Here is a 14,909-nt window from a genome sequence, read left to right as displayed (position 1 = left end):
GACTTACATGCTTGGTTAGAATATTCTATTTGAAATATTGTCACATTTTGCAACAATGATTTCAGATTTAATACATCAGACTATGCTGATAGGAAGTTCAAGTGCTGGGGTTTAGGGAATAAGTAAAGCAAAAGGAATAAGTGAGCTAAAACTCTGGTAGGTGTGTTAGGGTTAATTTGTGTGATTATGACTCTAAACATCTTGATAGTTTTATAAATTTTATAACTTTTTTTTCTTCCTCAAGAAGTTCAGAAGAAGAGTCAAATATAAATAAGCTTTGGAAATCTTGTCCAGTAACCAAAAAGAATATTCTGCATAAAATATTCTACAGAAGAAGCCGAAACAGTGGGTTGCTTCTGGCAATGGGAACTGGTAGCTGAAGCAGGGCTGGGTGAAAAGCATACTTTTCATTATATACCCTGTTGTATTTTTCAAATTTTGTACCAAATGCATGAATTACTTAGCCTCCAGAAACTAAATAATTCTGCTAAAATAAAAAACAAAAAGAATTCTTGCTTTGCATGATAGGCCATGTTATGGCTAATTTTTAAATAATGTACCATTGTCTGAAGTTGTCCAGTTAGCTTAATCGGCATTATTAAATGTGAACAGTTTTTGGCGGGGGAGGAACAGAACTGGGAATACAAAACCATACTTCCATGAAAACCTCTTATCAATCATTTTGGAACTGGGTACAAAATGCCCAAATGAGCTCAGCTATTTAGAGAGGCATAAATCCATAAATTAGAAATACTAATCTTAAAACGGGCATTGATGGAACATCTTTCTGCAAAGCATTTCTATTTTGATCCCTGGAATTTTGCATTTTGTTTTTCTAATTTCTTTTTCACTACAAAAAGAGTTTTGGAATATCAATGTCAAAGCCTTAAATCCTGATGACAACTATTTTCTATTTCCACTCTCACCATAACAAATTCTGTAAAGATGCGTTAAACAGTACTCTCCCACATGAATGGAGGAATGGGTTATATAATCTGGTCTATATCATTTTGTTTCTAAAGAAAATGGTTTTTAATCTTTTGGGGGGTAACAAACAAATATCGGATTAGAATGAAAGCCATGAACTCTCTTTTCAGAAAAATATGCACACATATATAAAAAATTTCAAAGGTTAAATAGCTGGTCCATGAACTCACCAGGGGTCATGGGTCCCAGATTAAAAGCACCTATTGTAGACCATTCCTCTTTTCTGATACTCCACACACAAACCTACCTGCCAATGGACTAAATGAGTTACTGTATTACTAAAAGGTAAAAAGCTAACATTTGAGTCTAATCCTAAATTTTCCTAAACAAGCTAAATGTTCTTTTTATTCCATAAGTTCCCATAATTAAATTCTGGATACTTAAACCATATTCTTCAAACTGAGCTGGTAATAACTTCCTACTAAAGAGTTAACATAGGTAAAAAGATAAGAATGGTTTCTGGCACTTAGTGGGCAGTCAATAAAATTCATCTATTATCCTTAGTTATTTATTATTCACATACAGAGACCCACCATGCAAATGTAAAATCCAATGGCCACGATGTTTTTTACTCAGATCTGGCCTTTAGACAGAATGTCATAGATCCCTCCAATGGGATGCTCTTGGGGCTCACCTTGCTTCTACATAAGATCAGAGAAGACTTTCCCAAGTCCTGGGGGAGCACAGAGATGCAAATGAGTGATGTGGATGGAGCATCTCTGCCTTCTGGGACAGTGTCAGCAAAGCCCCCTGGAAGTGAGAGGCACTACCTGACAGACACCTGCACGCCCCCAAACCTGGGAGAAACCAAATGGATCCCTGAGCATGTCTATAATAGTCTTTAGTTCCGTCTCCACCAGTGTTGGAGCAACATTTGGTCTCTTGCTCCAGGCTCTCTCAGCCCTGGGTCCTCTTAGCCTCCAGGTTTCTTGGTCTGTTTTGGAGGGAAAGTCATCTTCCCTGAATCTCAGCAATTTCAGATATTGTCCTTTCTGATCGCCATCCCCTGACCTGATACCAACCTGTCTTTCTTAGAGTCATTTTGACCATCTGGATCCTCATCTCCTCAATCTTTCCTTCACAGACAGATCTGATTTTAAAAATAAACCGTCGAGAGGCAACACATATGCGAACGGGCTGCTGTTATTCCTTCCTTATGCCACTCACCTGGTCTGGAGAAGTCTGTCTGGGAGACGTTAGAACAGACAGCATTTGGGCTGGGTCTTGGGAAAGGTGAGGAAGGGAGGTGATAATAGGCAAAAGGAACATCCGACCAAGAGAACAGGAAGGCCCAGGTAAGAGCAGTAAGTCAGTGAATCCAAACTTGGGAGTCTGCTGGTTCCCTTGGTTAACACTTCTGGGCTAGTTACATGTTTTTGCACCAAGAGAGCAGGCAGGTACATAGCTGGTCTCCGAATGAGCTGGGGGAGGGGATCAAGAAGGGGTAGGATATCAAAACCCTGTTCTGTCCTTAAGAAAGGCCAGGAGGCCCTGATGGGCTCCTAACTCCATAAGGAACATGAGGATGAGAGAAGCGTGCCCCTTGCAGAGGGAGGGCTGCTAGGACCCCGCCTCTGTGTGAAGATGTGTCACATCAGAAACACGTGTATCTTCTGCCTGTGTCCAGTGAAGTCTGGAGAAAGGGCTTGGATGGGGGAAAAATATATAAAGCAACAGGCAGAAAGCAAGAAAGAGAATTTTGGGAAGATGAATTCCCAACTGTGCTAAAACTTCTCTAAAAATGTATTAACAGAGCTAGGACTCAGCTGTTTAGACTATTATGCTTGCAACTGTTATTTTCAGGAATTCACCTGAGGATTTTAATTTATTAGTTTTCATTTATTAATTATCACCTTGTTAAATATGCTATCAGCCATATATGATGAAACCTTCTGATAATGAAGGAGAAAAAATGTCAATGGAGGCAGTGTGACCAGCAGTTCAGTTTTCAGAGAACTAAAATACTAACCTTTTTAAAAGCTATTTAAAAAATTTATAACTTTTTTGATAAGCAAATACCTTTTACAGTGTTATTCACAAAGTTGTATATGTTCTGGAGCAAGTATATCATTTGTTAAATGCAATATCTGTTCATTTTACTACGTTTTCCCTTACTCAAGTTCTCTTATGCTTTTAATGGGAGTTACATATAACGAAAGTTATTATAGAAATTTTTTCCTTTTTCAGAATATTTGCACTAGACAATTCTATGAACTTTAAACAAAGCTAAGCATGGGCAAAAATACCCTTCAAACAATTAAACTAAAACCCACAACAAATAGCAAAGGGCTAAAAATGAAAAACTGTTTTCATTAATACTTACTGGTACTTACATGAACTTTCCCCGTGACTATTAAAGAGGTAGATACAATTTTGGACAATGAAAAGGAGAAAGCAGTTATGGATGTACAAAAAAAGAGGACTCACTTCACTAATTTCTGAAAAGGTCATACTACTACTAGGAGGTATGTTTCACTCAGACCCAAAGCTTCAAGCTGTGTTTGGAGGGGGAGGGTGTGGCGCGGGGGCAAGTGGGAACAAAGGACTAGAGTGTTCCACAATCAGATCACTGGGATCTTTACAGAAAAGCAGCACTAAGGAGTGGAAGGGGTGATCATAGATCATGGTGTAAATAACCAGAAAAGAAATCTTTAGAAAATTTTGCTACCTATCCTAAAATAAGGTCCACATAGAGGTTATAAGAAACAATTGGAGGCAAGATATGGATTTGTAAGAACATTTAAAAACTTTTTTGAAGCAAAAGAGAGAAGTAATAAAAAGTTTTTTAAACTCATTCGATCCATGCAGGCAACACCATTGACTAAAACACATTATCACTTACATCAGGTTATTTTTCAAATCCTCTACAAATGAAAGTAAGATAATACCTGTATAAAACAAACTTAAAATTTGTTTTAAATCATGAAATAGCCAGATTTATGATGGATTTAATGGATTTAAATTTTATATATATTAAATATTATGAAAAATGAAAAGTAAACATACATGCACATAAAATATTTGCAGGAATTATAACAAAGGGTTAATGTCTTGTTCAAATAACGCATTCATGTAAATTGGTAAATAAATGCAAATGTATGAATAACATGTCCACGAAGAGAAAATATAATCAGTAAGGAAACAGATAAGAAAATCTCACCCATCCCAGTAATCAAAGAAAGAAACACATTTACAATAACAGTGCCTATTATTATTGGAAATATATATACGTATATTATACACATGTAATGGGCATGCTCAAATACTCTTGGTGGCAGAATAAAAGCTATTGAAATTAAATGTGATCATAATTATCAAGGGTCATAAGTCATAAAAGTTTTCATACTCTTCAAACTAGTAATTCTTTTTCTAGGAATTTATTCTGAAGAAGTTAATTCTCAAAGTACAGTCCAGGGACAGTTGAGTCTCCCAAGACTCTCAGGGGATCCATGAGTCCAAAACTCTTTTCATAGTAAAATGAAGACATTACTTGTCTTTTTTACTCTCATTTTCTCACGAGAGTACAGCGGAGTGTCATAAGGTGACATGACACCATTGTTCTGACAACTAAGAAAATGTGCGCTTGTAGGATGGTGGAATTTGGGAATGATCTTGCATCTTATTTTCATACTTTCGATAACCAGACCACATAGGCAACCTCTAATTTATAAAGCCTTGAATAAACCCCACATACTCTATCTCCAAACTACTGATTGCCATTATCACTTAAATTTGGCAGAAGCCCCAATTTGGAAGTGAAATGTATGAGAGAAAGAAAAACTACCCTAGGAAATTCAACACAGACTAGTAAGGAACAAACATATTACTCAATCATAGATCCTTAGTCCAGGGCAGAAGAAGAACGCACAGAAAGGGCACAGTGGATCACCGTAGCCCACTGCGGTAAGACAAGGATCTCAGCCCTGGCTGCCTGGTAGATCCATCCGGGGAGCTTTAAGAAGCTACTGAAGCCCACGCCCCATTTTCTAGAGATTCTGGTTTCATGGGTCAAATGAGGCCCAGGCCTGGGAATTTAAAAGAAAAAGCTCCCAGGTAATTCTAATGTGGGACCAGTTTTAAGAACTACAATTATAAATGACGAAAGAAACCAAAAAGTTATTTTTCCCTCCCAAATAATATATTTTGATACAATATGAACAGCTGCCTTATATTCTATCCTTTCCAATCACATAATTTGTGGCTCTGTGTTCTTTAATTTGTAAACCAAACGGGAATGGGGACACTATACTTCTCAACCCATAAGGCACAGAAGTTATCAATCACTATTCACTTTGACCACTCCAGTAGCAAGGCAGAATTTACGTAAAGGTATCTCTGCTTTACAATAAGGTGGCCCAGGAAGCCGGAGAGCTCTGCAGAAAGTTATCCAGCAAAGTTGGGCGAAACCAGGAATAGATCAGAATTTCATTCCCGACTACCGGACCACATCAACAGCCTTTGGAAGGTCTGTCTTACATTTATTGGTTTGGGCCAGACAGTTGGGAACATTGAGGTCAATGTGATCAAACAGGGGCAAGACTGCAGGAATTCGGAGAGGCCAACTCTGTGACAGGATTTCCTGCTGCTTCTTCCTCAGTGTCAGACACTCTGCCCCAGTGACTGTGCCCTAACCTCTCACAGCAGCCTGGAGATGCTGTGGGAGTGGAATCTGGCCCCTCTAGAGCAGGGAAGTCCCATGACCACAGGACTTTCTACACATAAAGAGCTTAACAATATCCCCCAGTCCATACCACGAGTTCCTTCTGAAAGTCTCAAGTTCTTAAAGTTTTCCTGACTAGAACTGCCTTTGCCTGGGGGACCCATTAAACCTCAGAGCGGATTTCTTCAGATGGTGACTGAACAACAAACAAAAAATAAAACCGGGCATTTGGAAATACAACACGTGACACCCTCCCAGCACAGGCTGAGCTCTCACCAAGCCTGCCCAGGTGGGGGGTGGGTGAATCATAGTGCCACAGCCCCTCGGGGCAGGGCTGCCTCCAACGCTAGCATTCAGTTACTGACCCTAATCCCTCAGGGATTCTGAAAAACAGCCTTGTTAGCCACACAAGAATTCAGAACCAGATCTCCTTGTCTCTGGATGTAATGAGACCCTGGGTGGAAATGAATCTCTCCCTGCCCTCCCCATTATGTCCCTCAGCACACTGTATCTTTCTTAGAGTGTTTTTCAGTTTGTTTTATATTTGCATCTATGATTGTCTGTCTTCTCCGGTTCATTGTAAACCACAGAAAAGCAGACCTAGTGCATTTTGCTCCTCCACAGGGTGGGGACCAAGTATACTTGTTGAATATGACAGGTAGGGATGAATTTTTTTAAATGGCATCAATTACCATTGAGTTGAGCAGCTATTTGGAAGGGCACATTGCCCAGCAGGTTTGCTGAGTGACTGAAGAGAGCCACTATAAGATAAAAGTGCAGGTGACAGGGTGGGTGTGAGGTGTCAACAGCGTGCCGGCAAATACACAACCAAGGGAGGTGTTCCAGAACCTCTGTTAACAGCAGCTCCTAAGAGACCTGAGTATCCCCTCTACACTCCTGAAATGAACACCCAAAGGAGGACCAGCTCAGGGGAAATGACTCCTGGTCACAGCCCCTGCCAACGGCCCACTGGGCAGCAGTTGGGCATTGCTAGCATCTGCCAGCGAAGCCTTGATCTGTTCAGACCCCTTCATCATCTTCTGAGAAATAGAGAGATCATGGCTCGGAGAGCAGGTAGGACTTCAAGTTATCAATAATGTAACAGAATTCCCATAAACACTAAGGACTGCATATAATCTGAGAGCCACAGGTAAGATAACCTACTGGGCGTCCAGAGGATAAAATACTATCACCCTCAATCTGCTTCCTTGCCCAAAATTCATTTTTAATAAATGCCATTCAAATAAGTCACTAGAAAAATACGTGTATTTAATATTGGTGTGATAAATGTAACTCTTCCTAGTCATGAACAACTATCTTTATCTTCAAGAAACAAATTTAAGATTATCAGGCTAAATAAGATCATCCTTCACTATCAAATAAAGATAAGCCCCCCTCCCCCCTCCCCCCCAACCACAAACAAAGATGAAATCAAATTATGTCAGTGCCGTGGTACATATTTAGGTCTGGTGGAACATAATTAGAAAAGCCAGAGATGTTTTTGAGCATAATTCCAAAATGCAAACTGTGACATTAATGTTAATATTTCCCCACCCTCCCCCCCTTCAGTAAAGAATAAAAAGATCCATTCTGACCTTGTAGAGCATACGTCCTTCTTTTTCTGTCTCGAAGTTCTCAGACATCCAGTGAATATGTATCCTTTATTTGGACAGCAAAATGTACCTTCATTGCTGATAATTCTCTGCTCGTATTTATTACTGAGTGTATCTCAGTCCACAGAGAGAAAACCAGTGCTAATAGTTCTCCAGGAAAGCTCAGGCAGTCAAAAGCAATAAGAAAAGACTTCCTTTTTTTTTTTTTTTTTTTTTTTTTAAACTTTAGTTAGCTCCTAATAACTTCACTCCCTTCCTCTCTGGATTTGAATCATTTTGCCACTCCATGGAAAAGCTTGAGGACAGAGGGCTGAGACCCTGGTGCAGACACAAGGTCCAAGTCATCAGAGCAGGCTTCCGCTTGGTTGAAAAGAATCAGAACTGAGAGAAGAGAGGCAAGAGAACCAGCCAACAGGATGTGTGTGGCTGGAGTTCCTGGCATGAAGTCTTGGCTTTCATGTTTATTTTTGGATGTATTTTTCTTAGTACTTTGATGCAGATTTCTGGCCTGTGAAGTAACCCTACAGTACAAGCTCCAAAGTTGCCAAAAGCAAGCACAGGCTTCTGACTTGGGAGAATGCTGGTCTCTTGGCTCTCAGGCTTCAGCTACTCCTCAGATGAGGATGTGGGACCCAGTGCGTTACCAGGCAGGCAACGGGCTTCCTACCTGCAGCTGGACTGTGCAGTCCTGCCTCAGTACCCACTAAACATTCACCTGAAACACTGGTCCACCTGGAAAGCCTACCATTAATGCAAAAGTGAAACAACCTGAAATTGCTAGCATGCTAAATAAAGCCAAAAAATCCCACTGAGAGGACTTCTGAGATGTCTATGTTCTGAGATATTATGTTTCCAGTACTTGGCTTTCGTTTTTCTGATAGCCACAGAAAGATAGTAACATCAAGCCTATTCAAGCAGGAGCAGATGCTCTGGAAGGTACGTTATGCTAATATGGTTTTTAAAGCATATCAGCAAAGACTAAGCCGCTGTCATTTCAACAATTTTTATTCTCACAGAGGCTTGAAAGATTACTGATGGAAAAGGGCTTTTCCCCCTACGTAGTCTAAAAGAGGCAGTAAATAGAAATAACCAAAAAAGCTTTTCAATTCCACAACCGCCAACATATCTGCTAGAATCTTACAGGAAAAAAAAAAAAAAAAGACTCTGAAAATTAGGGAATAGAAAGAGACATAAACATAGTTCTTCAACAGCATTCATTACTCTTAGAGATAGCCTTGTTTACTAATTGCTTTCTTTTCCTAAGACAGAAACATTCATTTATTTCTTATTTTTACCATCCAGTTTTATGTCTCATAAAGCATGAAATAGATTTCCAGTCAGTTACCAGTATTTACTAAGGCCACAGACACATTTGGGGAATAAACTCTACTACACCAATTACACCCAAGCAATAGTTCTCTGTGACATGTTTTGCCGTGGTTGAAATAAAATCACAATGGTATGCCAAGAGGTTTCTGGATAATAATTACAGCTAAGAAACCACTTCTATGGTAACATGGGTGAGACTACAAATTTAAAACATTGGTTTTATTTTCAACAGCTCTGTAATTTTATTACTGTCCTTAAATTTTCAAAGAATTTATTCACAAATATGTGTCATTATTTTAAACATGCTCGAACATGGCTCACAGTAAAAGAAATTTTTTGCCAGAATGATGTTCATGCAATTGAAATATAGGTAAACAGGTGGTAACCACTAGTTCAAGGGGCTCTCACTAGCATCTTTCATGTGTTTGACCAAGACTGCCTCTCTAGTCTATTTCCCTGAACACACTGGATTCATCACCTCATTCAATCTCAAGTACTTGGAATATTCCACACAGAGATGTCAAAACATGCCGCAAACCTGAAAGCATCTTCATACAGACATAACATTAGACAGAAAGTCAGAAAGAAAACCAAAAAAACCCTCATGATTGTTATTCTAACCACTGGAAACTTTCTTACACTATATGTGCTGAGAAGAAATTCATGGAATTGGACAGTTAATCAGTTTTATATTTATTCCAAGAACCACCATCAATCATAAATACCCATAATCTTGGATCAACTATTAATAACTGGTTTAGACTTCCAAGCCTACACTTAACTTCTTTGCCATTTAACTTCCTTAGTGAGGGTAGAAAAGGCCACTGGTGTCAAAAGGTTTAAATTATATAATTGTCTCAAGAACTAAAAATGGTATTCCAAGACTTTTAATTTTCTTCTATATGTAACTCAGAAACATAATTAGCTCCAATCTCTCTCTCTCTCTTTCTCACTCTCTCTCTCTGCCTGTCCCTTACTCCTTTCCTGAGATGCCACTGAAAAATGAGATGTTTTATACCCTGCTTAGTTAATAAATTTATTTTATTAAGTTCTAATATCAAAGAGGAATTCAAGGAGGGAGGCATTATTGACCAACTCTGAATAAGTTTACCATAATATACGTAAGCTAAGAATATATGACTTGACTTTAATATGGAACAACCTAGCATCCTCAAATGTGACCATAAATTGGCAACTGAAATATGAAAAGGGTGACAGAAAGAAAGTAGTTTCATTAGGAAAGATGTAGGGTACAAAGAAAAGCATGAAGCTGCTACCTCTTAAATCTTGGGGAGTGTTTATTTTATTTGATGTATTAGTAGAGACTATTAAATAAATGTTTCTGGTCACATTTATGGCAATAATATTTTTTTTAAATACTGGGTACTGCTCATTTGACTTACAACATAATAGATCATAAAAACCAAGAAGTATTGGGGATAGAATTGAATAGGATTTCAAAATCTCATTCATGCTTCTGTGAGTGCACACCTGTTGCAGCCCAGGAAGCTTGCCTTTGACCAGGAAAGGAAGGGAGATTTTCTAGCTTTGTTCTGCCATTGAAGTCCCAAGTATAAAATATAAAGTATTCGCTCAGCCAATTGTAGAACTATTTTTGACTGTGCTACCTGTTAATGATTAAGTACCATAATTTTCAGTTAGAAGTAACTAAGAATTCTGAGAGTAGTGTTTTAGCCTTCAATCCCTCTAACTGATGTCAAAAGCATATATAAGGAGACAAAGCTAAACATAAAAATGCTTGCTATAAAATGGACCCACCATGATGTTCCTCAAAAATAAATAGTTAAATGAGATGAATAAGCAAATTTAGACCCATGATTCAGGTTCTCCAATTTTGCTATTTGGAACCTATGACCTAACACTGACTCAGCTCCTTACATTGCCAACAGTAGGTGCTTTATACAGTTTACCTTTCTGTGGTCTTCTTTCTGCCATCCTACAGTTCAGAGATGATTCAGGATTCTACCTAAATCCTGAAGCTACATAATTCTTCCTTATGCAGTCCTTCCCTTTTGATACTTGGCTGATGGACCTAACTTAGATTTCAGCTTACAGTATGAGCTTGGGTTTTTTTTTTTAAAAAGTTTTTTTATCTTCCTTTTTTTTTTTTTTTTTTTTTTGTCTTTTTCGTGACCAGCACTCAGCCAGTGAGCGAACTGGCCGTTCCTATATGGGACCCGAACCCGCGGCGGGAGAGTCGCCGTGCTCCCAGCACAGCACTCTACCAATTGCGCCACGGGCTCGGCCCTGAGCTTGGGTTTTAATTTTGCTAACAGATACCATTTACCAGCCCAATGGATGCCTAAATTATTAACCCTATTATCTGATATAATCAAGAAATAGGTGTTCTGGTTATCAAATATTTTACTAGCAGATTAGTGCTACATATGCAATGAATAGATCACCAATATTCAAGGTATAGAAATAAAATTTATTTAATGATAATGACATATTATACTCTGAAATTATCTTATTGACTTGCTTACTGTATTTTCTGTCTCTTCCAAGTAGAATAGAAGCTAGAAGCCCCTGCCCTGACAGCAGCAACTGTCATTTCATTTCATGTCTGTTGTTCATTTATATATGCATATGTATATGTACGTGTATATATACATACATATACTTGACAGATAGGAAATAGTATTGTCAAATAAATGAATGGTAAAATCAACATAATTCTTTCTTTTTGATTCAGAAGGTACTTTAGAATTGCACAAATTTTTAGGAATATCAGATACCGTATGTGCATAAGCATGTCCATTAATAAAGTGCTTATTAACAGATTGCTAGATAATGGAGTTTATTACATTTTCATTTTAAAATGTTAAAATGTTGATTGAGCACCTAATTCACACTCTACACTGAGTTGCATGAACAGGCAAATAAAATGAAGTGTCTGACTAATCTCTTACTCACTATGAGATTCCAGTCCCCGCCCTGTAAAAGAGGTCAGATAAAAACTGTAACCATTATTAATAGTGGGACAACCAGACATTATGAGCCTCTTGACGTACTCAGCATCACCTTTGACACTGCCTTGCCAAAAATGTTTGACTTGATCTAATCAAGCCTTCAGTCTAACTTCCATCTACAGGAACCCCCGGAGAAGAGGTGCTAAAAAAGATAACAGGAGAAAATAATCATACACATCTTGAATTTGGGAGAAACTGACCTGGTCTTTTTAACAAGTCAATGCTATTGGGGTGGGGAGAAGGGAAGGAGAGAAGAAAGAGAGGGAGACTTGCTTAGATGTAACAATCAAATGTAATACATGGTTCTTTACTGGAGCCTGGTTTTTGAAAAAAACAGCTATAAAAAACATTTATGGAACAATTTGAAATACAGATTGGGTGTTAGATATTAGGATATTATCATTAGTTTTGTAGACGAGGTAATGGTATTATGGGTATATAGCAGGCTATTCTCATTTTTTGAGATATATGCTAAATATTCAGGATGAAATGTGATGATGTCTGTCACTTACATTAAGGAGGTTCAGCAAAAAACAAAGATGAAGCAAATGGGGCTACATGTCAACAACTACTGAACTAAGTGGGGTGAGTGGGGGTTTTTAAAAATTTTTAATAAATTTGTTTCAATGTTCATGGGTAGCAACTTCTCAGGAACTTCCTTCACAGTACTGAGAGCTCCTAATTAAAATAAACTTCTTAATATTTCCACAAACCATCCTCTATCAGCAATTCGAGTAAGTCATCACAGACAAAAGCGGTTATAATGACACATATCACAGGTAGGAATCATTTTTGTTCCTAAACCAGTTTTCCAAATTCCCTTTTTGAAAAAGACTTTTCAGTTTACCTTTTAAAATGAAAGGTCCAAAAAATGTCTTATTTGCCTCAAGCTTGGTCTCTTTTAATTGACAGAAAACCTCTCCACACACAACTCATGCAAACCTACTTTGGTTTTTCCTTCCTAAAACTAGCTTTTGTCTCTGAACTTTACAGAGCAGTTGGAGCTCTTTAATATTTTCTAAGAGAAACATTTCAAACAAGTAACCCTGCAATTTATTCACTACTGCCAAGAATAAAAGTAACAGGTTTCACCACCAAGGCCTTCCAAGGCTTTGCATGACTTTTAAGGCAAAGCATCACTCATTCACCTGCAGGTTGGCTCCATTAATGCATCTGTCATTTGTTTGGCCCTGGAGGAAACTATTTGATTACACAAAATTCTTTTTAGATCATGTTTAAAATCTTGGCCACACTGGGACAAGTGGCGAAGCCTGCCAGCTTTATGGGTTAACACTTGGACATACTGAGCCAAGGACAAAGACAAGGAGCAACCACAGGTTAAAATCAGAAGTTTAAAAAACTGAAAAGGAATGAATGTACAAGATGCAAGGCTTAGCTGGGCCCTTATAAGTGCTCTATTTGCCATGCCTGCATATAAGATGATTTATTCCTCGTACTTCCTGTAAAAGAGCACAACTCCCTAAGGGGCACTAGTAACCATCGGTAAATGCAAAAGCCACCAGGACCAGTTGCATCCATCCACTGCTGTGCCACCTATGCATTTGGAAGTTGGGAAGTAACCAGACATCTTTATGTACCTCCATTTCCCATACCTTATTATAGGGCACATCATTTTTAAAAGCATTTAAATGAAGCAGATGTTAACCCACTTTCCTGGGGAACATGTCAATGATGATTTTTAAAATGCAAAAGAAAATGTCAAAGTATTTTGTTCCCTGGTTAAGAATACATCTGTGGAATAAGAGAGAGAAAATACATAAAACACTCTATGGTCATTCAAGAAATAATTATAAGGTATGTCAAACTACAGAAAATTGAGCAAGCACTAAATTAAAAAAAAAAAAAAAGGATGTCTTGTGTCAAAATGGCTTTTTCACTCACTCATTTCAAAAACAGGTTTTGAAAATTAAATTCCATCTACCAGCTCAGAACAGAGCACATTAAGGCTTGACTGTAATGCCATTATCCATGTGGCAGCTCCCTTTCTTTTCTGAAACTGCATTAATTGACAAAGAAGCCTAGGGGCTCACCTCCCATAGTGCCTTGAAGTCCTTCTGCTCAATGCGGAGCAGTTCGCTGCTCTCCCTGGTAACGATGGTGGCATGGCGGGGTGTGTTGTCCAGAATGGACTCTCCAAAGGCTGTCCCAATTCCCAGGGTACAGATGGTCACGGCATCCTGTAAATCCCCAAAACTGGTCATTAGAAAATTAAACATCTAACGGATGGGTGAGTTGTCTTTTCTTTGAATGGAAGTATAATTATGTACAAAATAAAACATCCGATTTAACTGTACAGTTTAACAAGTTTTGACAATATATATACACTGGTATAATTACCACTCAAATGAAGACACAGAACATTTCCATCAACCCCCAAAAGTTCCCTCATGTCCCTTTCCAGTCAAGACCTCCTTTCAGAGGTAATTACTGTTCCGATTTCTATCATCATAAAGGAGTTTTGCCTGTTTTAGAACTTCGTATAAAAGGAATCAGACAATATACTCGTTTGTGTCTGGCTCCTTATGCTCAACACAATGTCTGTAAGATTTATCCATGTTGTTGCATGGAACAGTAGTTTTTTCCTTTTATTTATTTATTTATTTATTTATTTTTTTGGTCGTTTTTTCGTGACCGGCACTCAGCCAGTGAGTGCACTGGTCAGTCCTATATAGGATCCGAACCCGCGGCGGGAGCGTTGCCGCGCTCCCAGCGCAGCACTCTACCAAGTGCGCCACGGGCTCGGCCCAGTTTTTTCCTTTTATTGATGAGTAGTTTTCTGTTATGTGCATATATGCCACAATTTCCTTATCCATTCTCCTATTAGTGGACATTTGGGTTTTTTCTAGCGTGGAAACATTATGAATACAGCTGCTAGCAAGAATCTTGCTATCTTTTCATATGACTACTATCTGCTTTAAGAAGAGGGGGAGAGTCTATTGAAGATGAACTCAGTTTTTTTTTAGTTAGAGGGTTCAGTTACAATATTTAAATGGGAAACTGGAATAGGGGTGCAACTGTGTCCGTCTGTCTTGAAGAGATGAGAAAACTGAGGGTCAGAGTGGTGGATTCACGTGGCCCCAGTTCACACAGTTAATAAGTAGTGAGGCCAGATTCTAACCAAGTCTAGCTCACGGTAGATATTAAGCTTTTTGTATCATGCTGCCTCCTGCAGCCACAACAGAGTAAAAACAGCATCTGATGAAGTACAGCGGGGCTAGTTTATAAAATGTTGTGAATCAATGATTAAAAAGTTTCTTAAGGAGTACTAAAAAAGTAATTTCCTCTCTGCATGCAACATTGGTGATA

General features: G+C 38.5%; 1 protein-coding gene across 3 annotated transcripts in view; it reads right to left on the bottom strand.

Moving 5' to 3' along the window:
• The window catches only part of RAPGEF4 (Rap guanine nucleotide exchange factor 4), a 285,199-nt gene that overhangs the window by 206,829 nt on the left and 63,461 nt on the right, over window positions 1-14,909 (bottom strand). For all 3 annotated transcript variants that reach the window (XM_063077705.1, XM_063077715.1, XM_063077719.1), the window contains exon 4: window positions 13,634-13,780. In XM_063077705.1, the coding sequence (XP_062933775.1) occupies window positions 13,634-13,780 (147 nt within the window). The remainder of the gene's footprint in view (window positions 1-13,633; window positions 13,781-14,909) is intronic.

The sequence above is a fragment of the Cynocephalus volans genome, chromosome 1 (genome assembly GCF_027409185.1).
Source record: "Cynocephalus volans isolate mCynVol1 chromosome 1, mCynVol1.pri, whole genome shotgun sequence".
NCBI classification, from domain to species: domain Eukaryota; kingdom Metazoa; phylum Chordata; class Mammalia; order Dermoptera; family Cynocephalidae; genus Cynocephalus; species Cynocephalus volans.
The sequence above is the reverse complement of the archived record's forward strand: the minus strand, read 5'-3'. Positions and strand labels throughout refer to the sequence as shown.